The following is a 12,527-nucleotide window of genomic DNA, read 5'->3' as shown; positions in this document are numbered from 1 at the left end:
CTTCCTTGGTTGTTTTACCTTCATGTTACCTGCATTCCATTCATCCCCTTATTTGTTTGAACCTCTCTTCTTTAATTCATTAATTTTTACTTTCTTGCTCCCTTCTCTCCTTTCATTTCCCTCTTTCATTTCCTACTCTCATATAAAGCCTTTTTTCTGTCTCACTTCTTTCTTATGGTGCCGGGTAGTGTTTACAAAGGACATTTGCACAGGCTGGTCGATCAATGAGATGAGTATGTGCGTGCACACAGAGCTGATGGGGATGATAGTGGGTGAGCAATGCCAGGCTCTCAGCGTATATGCCCATCAGAGCCACCCAAGGAACCTCATTAGAACTCTTGGCCACAGCATGACACTGGCTTTGATACTTGCCAGGCTGCCTTGTTCACTCTGGGAAGAACTTGAGATTCTGGGGGTTGTTCACTTCTTAACACTGACAAGGATAAGTAGTGACTATAAGAATAACTGATTTCACTGAAATTCAGCAGCTGCAGTCTTAGGCGGTGATCATTTCAGATGCCTCGGAGCCAAGTTGAACTGCAACACAGCTGTGGGGTGGCACAGTGGTAGTGGTGTCACTCAGAAACATATTAATGACTGTGAGATACACCCAAAAGCTACCGTACACACTGCAGCTACGCTCAGGAAGCTGACAATTAAGGCTAGAATGTCACTCAGTAGAATATAACTCCGTTTCAAGCACAATCAAACCAATTCCAATTTCTGTTTTTAAAAGTCTGTCAAGTAGTTTTTCTGCTATCCTGCAAACATACTAACAAACAAACAAAAGCAGACACTTTGACAGAGGTAACAAACAAATCTCAACTCTAGATGAAGTGCAAAGTGCTTGAACTAATCTTCCTCTAACTTATCTGTAATATTAGCGAGTAATAAACAAGAACAATGTGGTTTGTTTATTTCTTTAGCTGTTGACATTTAAGTTGGTTGTAGATCACTTGTGAAAAGGAATGTCAATGTCGTAGTTCAATTATTCTTGTCCGTTCAAGTGAAGAAAATATTGGTCTCTTTTGCATTAATGTTCTTATCAATGCTTTCTGAAGCCATAAAGCAAAAAACAGTGACTCCTATGCTCAATAATTCACTGCAAGTCATCAGAGGACACTGTGAACTAATTAGCATTTTATTGTATAGCTTTTTACCACACCAGTCCTGCCCTCACCAGGATCTCCACATAGACTGGGGCTATCCTTTTAGCATAAAGTCGGAACTCTGTGCGCCGGACAGGAACCATGAAACCGCTAACATTTGTGTGCACCAACCTCAGGAAACCAAAGCAGCTGGGCTATTAGAGAGGTATCAAAATGTGCAACACTGGTCAACATACCCCTGAAATACTCCAGTTTATTGAACACGTGTGAGTTCATGTGACGGTTTATGTTCTGTATGGTTAGAGAAGCTGAAGTTTTTGCCACCAGGCTCTTGCTGCAACTAAGTTTATTTTCTTTGTAGTGAGATGGGCTGGAGATGTCTCCGTCTCAGACATTGTAACGCATTCCTTTAGCCGCACTGATGCACAGTAGAGGTGTCCTGTCTAAGAAATGTGTAAGTCTAAATATTTATTGAGTTGTGTACACGTGCACACACACACACACACACTCCTGTCTTGTAAGATGCAGCAGGTTACTTCGCCTGGCTGCCATAACTCAATATAACATCGGTTCAATGCAGATCATTTTGCCTGAGTACAGTGACAGCATCACGATTGGTAGCATTGCGAGCCGATTATCTGTGCAGTGCATCACCGTAGTGTCCTGCCTCTGAGTGAGTGCCTCCAGTAGGAACATCGAGAAAGGAACGTCACGCCAACTGCTTGGCATTTTGCTGCAGTCTGGGCTGGACTGACATCTGCAGCGACGTAAGCTCAACTTTTGCCCTCTGCGTCTTTTTCAATCTCAACCCCCCCCCCCCCCCCCCCCCAACCAACCCAACCCAACTGTCACCACACAAAAACGCAAAACAATATCTGCCATCTTTCAACCCTCTCTTTTGCTTTATTCCCCCCCCCCCGTCTTACTCTGGTCTCCAGACAGTAGTAGCATACCATCAATCCTCCTACTGTCAGGGTCTGCTCAGCCCTGCCTGCCGGGGGCATACTTAAGCAGCATGTTACATAACGAAGAAAGAGTGAAGGGAAAAGGGAACGGACAACAGAGGTGGAGAAGTTTAGAGATGAGAGAAAAAGGCAGGCTGGGAAAAGAGGGCGGTGTAGAGGGAGGGAGGGGAAGTAGATACAGACAGGGACAGAGATCTGTCTTTGTGGTTAAATTATGCAATTAAAATTATAGCAAATTATACATAGTAGAATTCTTGATTTCACACATTCAGATTATTTTGATAGGGATAGTTAAGGATCACCTTCACAATTTTTAACATACCGGTAATAAAACACCGATATTGAAATACTCACGCAGTAAAAACCTCTTCTATCAAGACTTAGAAGAGGTTGTGTGATTGTTTGATTGTCCAAATGTCAACGTTTCAAATTAGATTCTTTTGTTTTTGTTGCCAGCATAATCATTATTGATATAGGCCAATCAAAAGTAATGTACCCAGGTATGGGATGATCTAATTGCGCCACCATGTGCAATCTGATCAACATCTATTATATTGCCTAGATGTAGCTGAGATAAATTTTTTCCTATTCTTTTATAGCTTTTAGCATTTTAATTTCAGCAATTTAGTAATTTCATGGATGGGCGGATGGACAGACAGAAAGAAGCCAATACTCTTTTATGTCTCAGTATTGTTTTTGTGTCCTATCCTTTACTATCCATGGTAATATTTCTGACCGCTGTTTCTATTTTCTTGTTTCATGCTGTTGTGATTTTTTTGGCTTCCTATAACATATGAGGTAAAGGAAATTCAGCATAATAATCAAAGAGATTGAGACAGCAGAAAATGGGATCGCTGTATGGGGAAATAGTAGAGGCAGAGACGAGAAAGATGGATGACTACAACAAAGCCAAAATAAAGAGAAGGACATCGCTATAGGCTGTACAAGAGGCATCCTTCTTTTGGAAGTTGTACAGTGATGAAAATCAGCGAGTTCAAAATAGAGGTATGCCATGGCCTGGAGACACGGGACCCGTCTGCAACATCGCCCTTTGTTGTTATTGATTGTTACACATTTATGTTGCAAAATGCCAAAGGTGATGTGGGAGACTGTTTGAGTCTTTCACTGCTCCACTTTCAGAAACTCATCCAAATTCATGTACAGCAATAAAATAAGCCATTTCCTTTAGATAAATGTAGTCCGAATGAAGTGGTATTGTTTGGGTTCCCACATTATGACTGCAACATGTATCATCTAAATAACGTTTAGGGTACCATCCTTCACCGTAATCAGAATCACTGGCTTTTCCAAGTTTCAAAAGACCAGAGGAATTCTTTGTTCATGCAGGCGTATAAGAATACAAACTTTACACAATTTTATCTCGCTAATCTCGCTGTGAAGAACTGGAAAAGTCAGGGGTCCATTTCTTTTCAGCCCCGTGGCCTTCATTAATATTTGATCTGTGTGTGCAGGAATACTGAGCCATGGTGTGTGATTCATGGCAGATACAGTGGGGGTTTGAACACATTTGCACTACACCTGTTTTGTTCTCTAAAGCTACTTCTAATTTGGTTCGCGAATCAGGAATCATGAAGTCCGTGTCTGAGAGGCTGAACAAAAGCGATGTAAAATACATAAACACCATGCATTTCTGTGGTAGAGTATTCAAAATCGTACAAAATCAGGAATTCCTTTTCACCCATGGGCCCTGTAATCGGCAGTAATCAGTTGCCCCAACCGTGGTACTCTGACCGGCATCATCTTCTCCCTACTTTTCATAGCTTTTTACTGATATGTCATCAAAGAACTGGTCATTTGACATTATGTGGATGAAGTCAACATGGCTATTACCGGTACTCTAAATTTGCTTTCACAAGATTTTCAGTAGTGCATGAACAAAATCTTGCAATTATAAAAAAACAAGAGTTTGTCCATTTTCAAATCCCCTGTATACAGATGGTTAAGATTTTTAAGGATCTCCTTTATTCCATTACCATATTGCTGTGTTCTTCTCTGTCCAATAAAAACTAAGGTTGCGGGAAAGGGCTCCCTGAAATCACTCTAATTTACCTGTGTGTGTGTGTGTGTGTGTGTGTACTTGTGTGTGTGTGTTTGTAGGGCTGTGTGTAACAGAGACTCTCCTGGATGTTTGCATACAGGCCATTCTATCACTGGCTTGCCTGTTTGCCGCAGAGCTTGTACTTGAGAAAGGACACCCGAGTTAGTAAATCAGTCCTGATCTATCTCTCTCTTTCGCTCCACACCTTTCTGGCTGCTCTGCAGTTGGTTCTAATTTACCTTTATTGCTGTGTTTATAATCACCTTTTCGCCCATCTCTCATTTGTTTTCTTCTGTCTTCTTGCTTTTTTTTATCTGTTTACTCACGTTTCAATGCCCCTGACCCTTTTCTCTCTCGTCTGTCTTCCCTCCTTATGCTCTCACACATATGCCCGCCCGGCTTTACCCCAGGCCTTGGTTGTATTTGATTTTTCTCTTTACACTTGGATGAGAAATATCTTTTGATACCAAGCATATGTCTGTACAGCAAATCCTTTGTAGTGCGCCTGGTAATTATTTTGTTCAAAGTTGTCTACCAATTTGTATTTTACTGTTCTCACCTTACCTTCTGTTGTTTTCTCAGATTTCTGAGGGTGGAAAAACAACACAGTTTTTTTTTTTGGTTTGTTGAAGATTAGCCATTTAGCCTTAATTAAGCCGCCCCAAATAAACCTCCACAGTCATAGTAGATATTCAATGATGTGGCAATTCCCTCATGGCTTTTCACAACGCTGCTGCTCTGTACAAAGTTGGGCTAGGATAGACATTTTTACTCCTCTTAATTAGATCAAGGAATCTGTCTTGTAGTGTTCAGCACCCATTAAAGCCCATTAGAAATCCTCAATCTACTCCCTAAACTCTTTAAGCTGTATCGGCAACGCCACACTGTTTGATGTTTTAGCAGGGTGCTGCTGATTTTCTTCTCTGTTGAACCTGAAAGGACACGGAGGCTGAGCTTTTGAAAAGCTGATTGCTTGGTTGTAATTCAGAAAAATAAGAACATATCAAATGAGCATGTCAGGAACTGTCGGGGAATCAGACGCATGTAACATAAGCATAATTTTTGTCAACAATACTTGCAGCTGAATTCCCCTATTAAGTCTTACGCAACAAAAAGTAATTATGCTATGAGAGTTTGAGCCTAATAGTATGACTCACTGACCATGAAACACTACCACAAGTTAAATTCTAATTATTGGTTTGATGGATGCAAGAAAAATTCTATTTTGCAAATAGTGGTTTTCTTCGGGCCCAAACAACTTTTGATGATGCGTCAAATCTAACGAAAGTTGAAGCATTCCCTGGTAGTTCCATCCTCAGCATCCTTCTACCGATATAGTCCCTGTCTCTCCTCTGGACATGTCCAAACCATTAAAGTCTGGTCTCTCTGACCTTATCTCCAAAATGTCTAACCTTCACTGTCCCTCTTATTGACTAATTTCTGGCAGTTCCAAATAATTATCTAAAATATTAGTTGGATCCAGATCAGACTTTAATGTGTAAAAATGTTTCGCATTACAAGTACTATATACATTAACACCATGGTTAGGTGAATAAAGCGAGCAGTTTCTCTTAACCTGCAGTAGAAAAGAATAACTTAAGGACATTTTGGAAACAGATGATGATGATGTGGCTCAGTGTCAAAATGTAATGGTTCCTTAGGCCACACCCTACCTCATCTAAATATGTCCATAACCCCATGAATAGTCCGGATAACAGAGACAGATTCTCACTAGTAAAAACATCTGGTAGCGTCCTTTGACTGGAATGAACAGCAAGATCATGAAACGCTCTGCTTCATCATTAAAGAAAGTCTATGTCTTCATCCTAAAGATAAGTTTCAAAACACCCAGGTGGATTCTGTTCATTTATTTGTTACCTTCCTAAGACTTTATTATGTATTAGACCGTTACTATTTATCATATTTACACATCCCTGTACTACATACTTGCCTTAGACTAAATTAGATCCCAGCACAGTCGCAGCTAAATCCTCAAAGATTTCATACTTTGAAATGCAAAGAAAATATCTGGAAATAGCTCCTCACATTAGCATATTAAAAGTTAGATGGTGTTCAGGGGATGGAAAAGATTGCAAACCTTCGCACAGACAAAAAAGAGAGTAATGCTATATTAATTTCATTTTGAAATTTACTGCCTTAATACATAGTTATTAATAGTGTAGCATGTAGAAAAGTGTTTTTATTTATTGTTTCACTTAGTATTTACTTTAATCAATCATGATAATTTGTTCTTTATTATCTTTGCTACATATTTACTAATTTCAAATGTACACACTAAACACAAAAGGAGGGGGAGATGGGGCAATGCAGGGTGTGAATGATCAAAAAAAGCTTTTTGGAAAATATGAAATGTTGCTTCAATCCGTAATTTACCAGAAACAGAAAACGTAGGCAACTAAGCGAAGTGATATTAAAATAAGATTAATATCAAATTAACTAACAAGCCACATCTAAGTTGTGGTGTTTTTTTTTGAAAGCTCAGGGTATAATAAAGCATCAAACTAATGTTTAATCTTTGCATCTTTAATTTGATTTCAGAGGGACAGCATTAGCTCATGAATAGGAACCGTTTCATTGAATTAGCTCTGGTGCTGTTAGACGGTATTTCTTCAGTTAGCAGTGTCCCAGCTAATTACATTTCTGCCTCTCATACACGTTGCTGCCGACGACCTCAGTACAGTAATTGCATTACATTTGATATTAATTTACATACACAGAAAGACAGACAGAATGATTGCATTCACATGCACGGTGGAAATAAGAAACGCATGCATTTGCACACAAACGTGCACTCAGTATTTATATGAATGTAAATACACATCCTTATACGGCACCTGAAGCCACCTCATACAATAAAACACTCAGAGATTGCTTCACTGATTGTCAACTCAGCCTACTCTCCAGAGTCTCAGTGTCAGAGGAGGCTGTATTCCTTTAGTAGAGAGTGCACACTTGTACCCGGTGTGATTGTGGTATTGTGAGGAGAGAGAGCGGGGACAGTTAGGAGATATGTTGCATAAGGGGGTGCAGTGGAGTGTGAAGGAGAACAGGTGGCCCTCATTTCTGCCATCTAGCTTTACATGGCATCTTCTCGTGTGTGTGTGTGTGTGTGTGTGTGTCCCCGTTGCTTTGTGAGTAGGGATTTGTGCATGAGTACATATCTTCATACATGCGTATAATAACTTGTCTTGTTTCTCTCTTTGTTTGCATCTGCTCTGTAGCGATCGGGTTCTGGTTGGTTTAGAAACAATTAGAACAAGCTGCAGGAGCTCAGAGTGATCGCTCTCATCGCTCTCCAAATGCCACCCAATTAACAATATATACTGAACACAAAGCAGTGCTCTCTCTCTCTCTCTCTCTCGTTTTGCCTGTCTCACTATCTGTCTCGGAGTCTTTGTCTCTTTCCCCCTCTCTCTTTCTTGAGACATGTTCACACCTCATACACTCTGGCAGGCAGAATAATAATAATAATAATAATCCTCATCTCTTTCTTGTTTCTCCTTGCATTACTCTGTTAGACCAATCATCCAGCCCGGCTGTCAGGACAAGGCAGCAGCATCCTGCCTCCAAAGGACCTAAGGGTAGCGCGGGCAGCACTCGGAGGGGACCACTCTAGCCAGCACCTCCACCGCTACCATCCACCGCTGCATGGCCGGCCTCCACCCCCTGAGCGACTCCCCGTGGGGGAGGAGCACCACTGTCATGGGGTCTTGGCACAGTTTACAGCCCCTTACCCTGCTCCACATCTGGCTCCGGGCTCCTCCAACCCATCCTCTGCCACTTCTGCTATGTCACCCCAAGCTTCATCTACTAAAATAGCCCAGCTTCAAGTCTCAAATCAATACCAAGGCTCTGTTTCAGCTGCTGCTACTCGTACTGAAGCTCCATCTTTGTCCACTAAGCAGTCGGTGTGGGTGTCCTCCTCTTCTGAGTCCTTAGCTCAAGGGGTAGGAGGCGGAGTCCTTCAGTCCTGCGGAGTAAGAAGAGGAGAACGCCATCCCCCGAGCCATATCCCTCGTGCAGTTGGGACTAGCTCCTCCTCGAGTCTCCTAAGTCTTGCAAGCAGAGGGAGCCCCTCTCCAAGCATCTCCCCTCCACATCCTACTTCGTCCTCAGCCTCCTCTTCCTCATCTTCTACATTTATGGGTCGTTTAGGACAACCACCTCGAGGCCCTCTGTCTCTGCATAGCTACAGCCGTAAAAACGTCTTCCTCCAACATTCCCTACACACCTCAGAGCTGCAAGCTCTGACACAGAGAGAGACTTGATGACACATAAACATGAACACCGTCCTCAGCACAAGCAGCCATATCGACTTAAGGGACAAAATGGGTGACTTTATAGGGAAACTGCTGTTCCTTCGATACAAGACCCCCCCGTCCCTAAAAAAAGAAAGCATCAACCACACGTTCTTTACAGTCCAGCCCATGAATTTGATTGCTAAAACACACTCATATGCAAGGGCACACACACACACACACACACACACACGTCAGACTGCATGGAAAAGGCACTCACCCGTCTATCAGAACTCCCACGTTGTGCCATGCTGACAGTTTAGATGTGCTTACGCCCACGGGCACACAAAGTGAATGCTGACTCACAACTCATATCACACACATACACAATCTGCACAGATAACATGTTGTTAAAGTGAACTGAAATTGGGTTATTCATGTGTGGTTATTGTTAAACGTTTTATTTATTTGTTAATCACCTTACGTTTTACCAGGTGACATCATGGACTGCTGAAGGACCCCTGGGAATAAACTAAAGGATAAACGCCGTACTTGCCAAACATCAGATTATTCCTTGATATCCACTGACAGATACGTGTAGATGAACATCTACACCATGACTCTGTGACTGCATGCTTTTTTTGGATTTGTAAGTCTGAATGTTGATTCTCTTGTTTATATCAGGAAGGCACTACATTGATCATAACCTTCATCCTTGGCCACTTTTTACAGAAACACATTGTTGTGATATTTATTTACAAAAATAAATGTACAATATCAAATTAATGCATTACAGACATTGAAGTCAGCAATTTTAATCATTTTACATTCTACTGGCCAAAGTAATTAAATAATAAAATAGCAGATTTTTAGATTTTACATCCCCCCCCCCCCCCCCCCCCATTACCATTGGGAAATAGAATTTGTAGTGTGGCATCTCATATCATCAAGGCTGGTCCAATAAACATGAATGTTATTGGTGCTTTTGCTAAATGAGTGTCAAAATCTAGGTTTTAATTTTGATTATTTTAATCAATCTGAATAGAGTTCAGTTCTTTGTAGAGATAAAATTAGCAAATATTGCACTAAACATTGTTTACTTGAGAAAAAAAAGAACAGGCATGACGCAGTCCAATTTAGTGAGATTAACACAAGTGGATAGACTCGCGGCCCTTTTTTTAGAACCTGTTAAGTACAGGCCAGAGGTTCGCCGCTGCTGCTGTCCACAGAATATATTCAGTTTTGGAGAAGCTGTTGGCCTTGTCGATCTCTAAACGGCACTTCCCTCGAGGGAAGATGTATAAATCGTGTGTCAGTGTGTGTGCGTGAGCGAGTGTTGTAATACACCCCTCATGAGTCAGGGGTCTGGTCGAGGTGAAGAAAAGCCTGAAGGAAGACTGCTCTTCTCCAAGTGTGGGAAGCTGCAACCCTCTGGTCTGCTTAACTTGCACTTGCACATTACCTCTCAAACCACTTTTTTATTTAGCATTGTTCCATCCAGCCAAGACTTATTCCCCTTTTATACCTCGATATTTCCCCTTTCTGCTCCCAACCTGACTGCATAAAAGCTTAGTGGTTCCTCATGCTCCTCTCATTTTTAATCTGTGATCTTTGTATCTTGCTGTCACCTGATGTAGTCCATCAGAAACTCTGTTGGAGTGCTCTTGCTCTTGGTCATTGGGACCTCTAGCTCAAAATGATTTTCCAGCTGTAATCAGGAATTAATCATGCGCGTAATGAATCATATTAGATTCCTGGTCAGACGGAATGTGTCAGGAATGTGTCGTGTGGACTGAGTTTAACGTTCCCTGCTTGGTTTGCTTTCAGGTGAACTGTGATTTGTCGCTGGATGACTTCTTGAGATCTGCTCTGTACGTCCCTTATCAGTGGGGGTGTTTGGCTCAGTCTGCGCTGCCCACTCGTATTTTATTTTTTCCTCCCAACAGCTGTGCTCCTTTCAGTCGTATTAAACTCAGAAAACCACAACGGTAGTTTTTATCTTGCGTATCCTGAAAGGGGAAACCCCACGGTGGAGTTTGGCAGCTCAAACACTGTTTGGAGGTCTTTTAAGCACATTAATGTACTCCCAGACAACATTTGTAAGAGCAAACTGATATTTAATTTCACCGCAGGGAAACGGAGGTCAGAACAAGGATTTCTTCACATTATTTAGGTCCCGTGTTTCATTTGTTGGGTTATTTATTGTTTTATGCCTAATTTGTATTCCTTGCCATAGAGCTACTTTCGGAATGGAACATGGCACAAAGAAATAAATATAATCATGATCATGATTATTCAAATGCAATCATGATTGAAGTGACGGTATAACATCGCAATGTCATTGTCGTCACATATATTACGCTGTCTTAGCGTTTCAACGCACTTACTGTATCGTTTCTTTACAATCACTGTAATAATGAAGTTGAATTATAGAATTGTATATAGATTATTATAACTGTTGATGTTCTCTGATAATATAATATTGGTGTCCAAATAAATGGCACTTAGGGTTCACGTGCATTGCTGTCACACAGTATGTTAAACAATGAATGTTAGTTTCATTGACATATGTCAACTGCAGTCAATAGTCTGAGCCTTTACCAAAGTGTTTCACGCTGAAGTTGCGTATCGGAAGACTTGCTAGATTGGAAATGTAACGGCATGTTAACTCGCTTCGAGGTGTAGGGCTGCCGATTCAAGAGGGGCACTTTGAAATCCAGCCTTTGCAATATGATTGATTCTGCTTCAGAAGACTCTGACAGGGATGGCTTTCTAAACTTTTGTCCAACGGAGTCAGAGAAGTCGCTGATGATGATAATCTTCTATAGCGGAAGTCACGATGTTGTGTAAAACTATCGAATGGGCTTGTACTGTGAGTCTCTGACGAGTTCCCAAATAAATTGATGGGGTGGGGGGTAAAAACTTAATTTTACACTGTCCTTTTAAACTGTTTTGAAATGTTATCTCTTTTGAAAAAACACTGGTTGCTGGGCTTATTTTTGCTCAGAAAACCTTTGTGTTTCTTTTTTTTTTCTTCACTCTGTTATTTGTTCACATGAGGAATGTTTTATCTAATGATTTTTCCCCCCACTGCCTCCTTATTGCTGTATTTTACTAAAATAAATTTAATGACGACCTAGCGACCTGGAGACTGTTTACTGATTTTACATTACAGATGTTTTTGAATGAATATGACACTCATTATGACATCATATATTCTGGTCTTGGTCTCACAATAGAAAAAGAATATAGGTTTCCCTAAGCCGTTCGTAACACTGCATACAAGTAAAAATCTTTAAAATGTATGTGATTTTGCTTGATCTATGCAGCTTTTAAAGAGGTGCTGTGGAAATCCATTCAGTAATCTCTGCATATTTAAGGTAAATGACCTTAAGTAGTCTTACTGTTACATACTGGAAGCGTAAAATTACCATAGACTGTATGTCTTGTGTTAAACTCATGTATGGAACAACTAAATAGAATCTCATACAGAATTATAGGCAATTTTGACACAATCTTTTTATGGGAACAAAGAAGGGCAAAATGTATTTTATTTTCCATCCCAGTGTTTGATGCATGCTTTGAATATTCATATATTTTGTGCAATTTAAAGAAAGATGTGCTGCCATGTTTTGCACCAAATGCAATTTATCAGTGTCTTTTTTTTTAGGCACAGGACCACACCATCGGGCAAGGTGGGAGCATCATCTCCTCGGCTGATGTAATAAGGCGTGTCTGTGAAATGACTTGGACATAGTGGTGCAATGACAATTGATTCTGCCTCCACCAAAGTGGAGCAGAGCGATAAGCAGTGAATCAGTGAAACGTGGGCTGGGTAGATTTCACTGTGCAGCTCCAAAGGGAAAGAATGGAAAGGCGACAATAAAGAGAAGAATCTGTAGCGTTTCTGTGGGCTGTAAGAGGCTTTAGATGCCAGCAGGTGCAGATAGAAGTCTGTTTACCTCATTTGACATCCCCTCCTCCATCCTATTTAATGGAGGTTTCATTTGGCAGTGACCATAAAGTATGGAAGTGTTTAGAAAATCAATTAGGTTAGAATGAGTTTTGTGCGCATGCTGTGTGGGATGCAGACTTTGACTGTTTACCCCTCAGGGAGGACCTGTGCATGCGTCTC

General features: G+C 41.0%; 1 protein-coding gene across 1 annotated transcript in view; it reads left to right on the top strand.

Annotated features, from left to right (window-relative positions):
• Nucleotides 1–8,422, top strand: part of LOC137914203 (serine-rich coiled-coil domain-containing protein 1-like) — an 85,305-nt gene extending 76,883 nt beyond the window's left edge. Inside the window, exon 10 of the mRNA XM_068757807.1 lies at nucleotides 7,673–8,422. Within this exon, the coding sequence (XP_068613908.1) occupies nucleotides 7,673–8,422 (750 nt within the window). The remainder of the gene's footprint in view (nucleotides 1–7,672) is intronic.
• Nucleotides 8,423–12,527: the final 4,105 nt, after the last annotated feature.

The sequence above is a fragment of the Brachionichthys hirsutus genome, unplaced genomic scaffold (assembly GCF_040956055.1).
Source record: "Brachionichthys hirsutus isolate HB-005 unplaced genomic scaffold, CSIRO-AGI_Bhir_v1 contig_700, whole genome shotgun sequence".
NCBI classification, from domain to species: Eukaryota; Metazoa; Chordata; class Actinopteri; order Lophiiformes; family Brachionichthyidae; genus Brachionichthys; species Brachionichthys hirsutus.
This window is presented reverse-complemented; position numbering and strand designations above follow the sequence as displayed.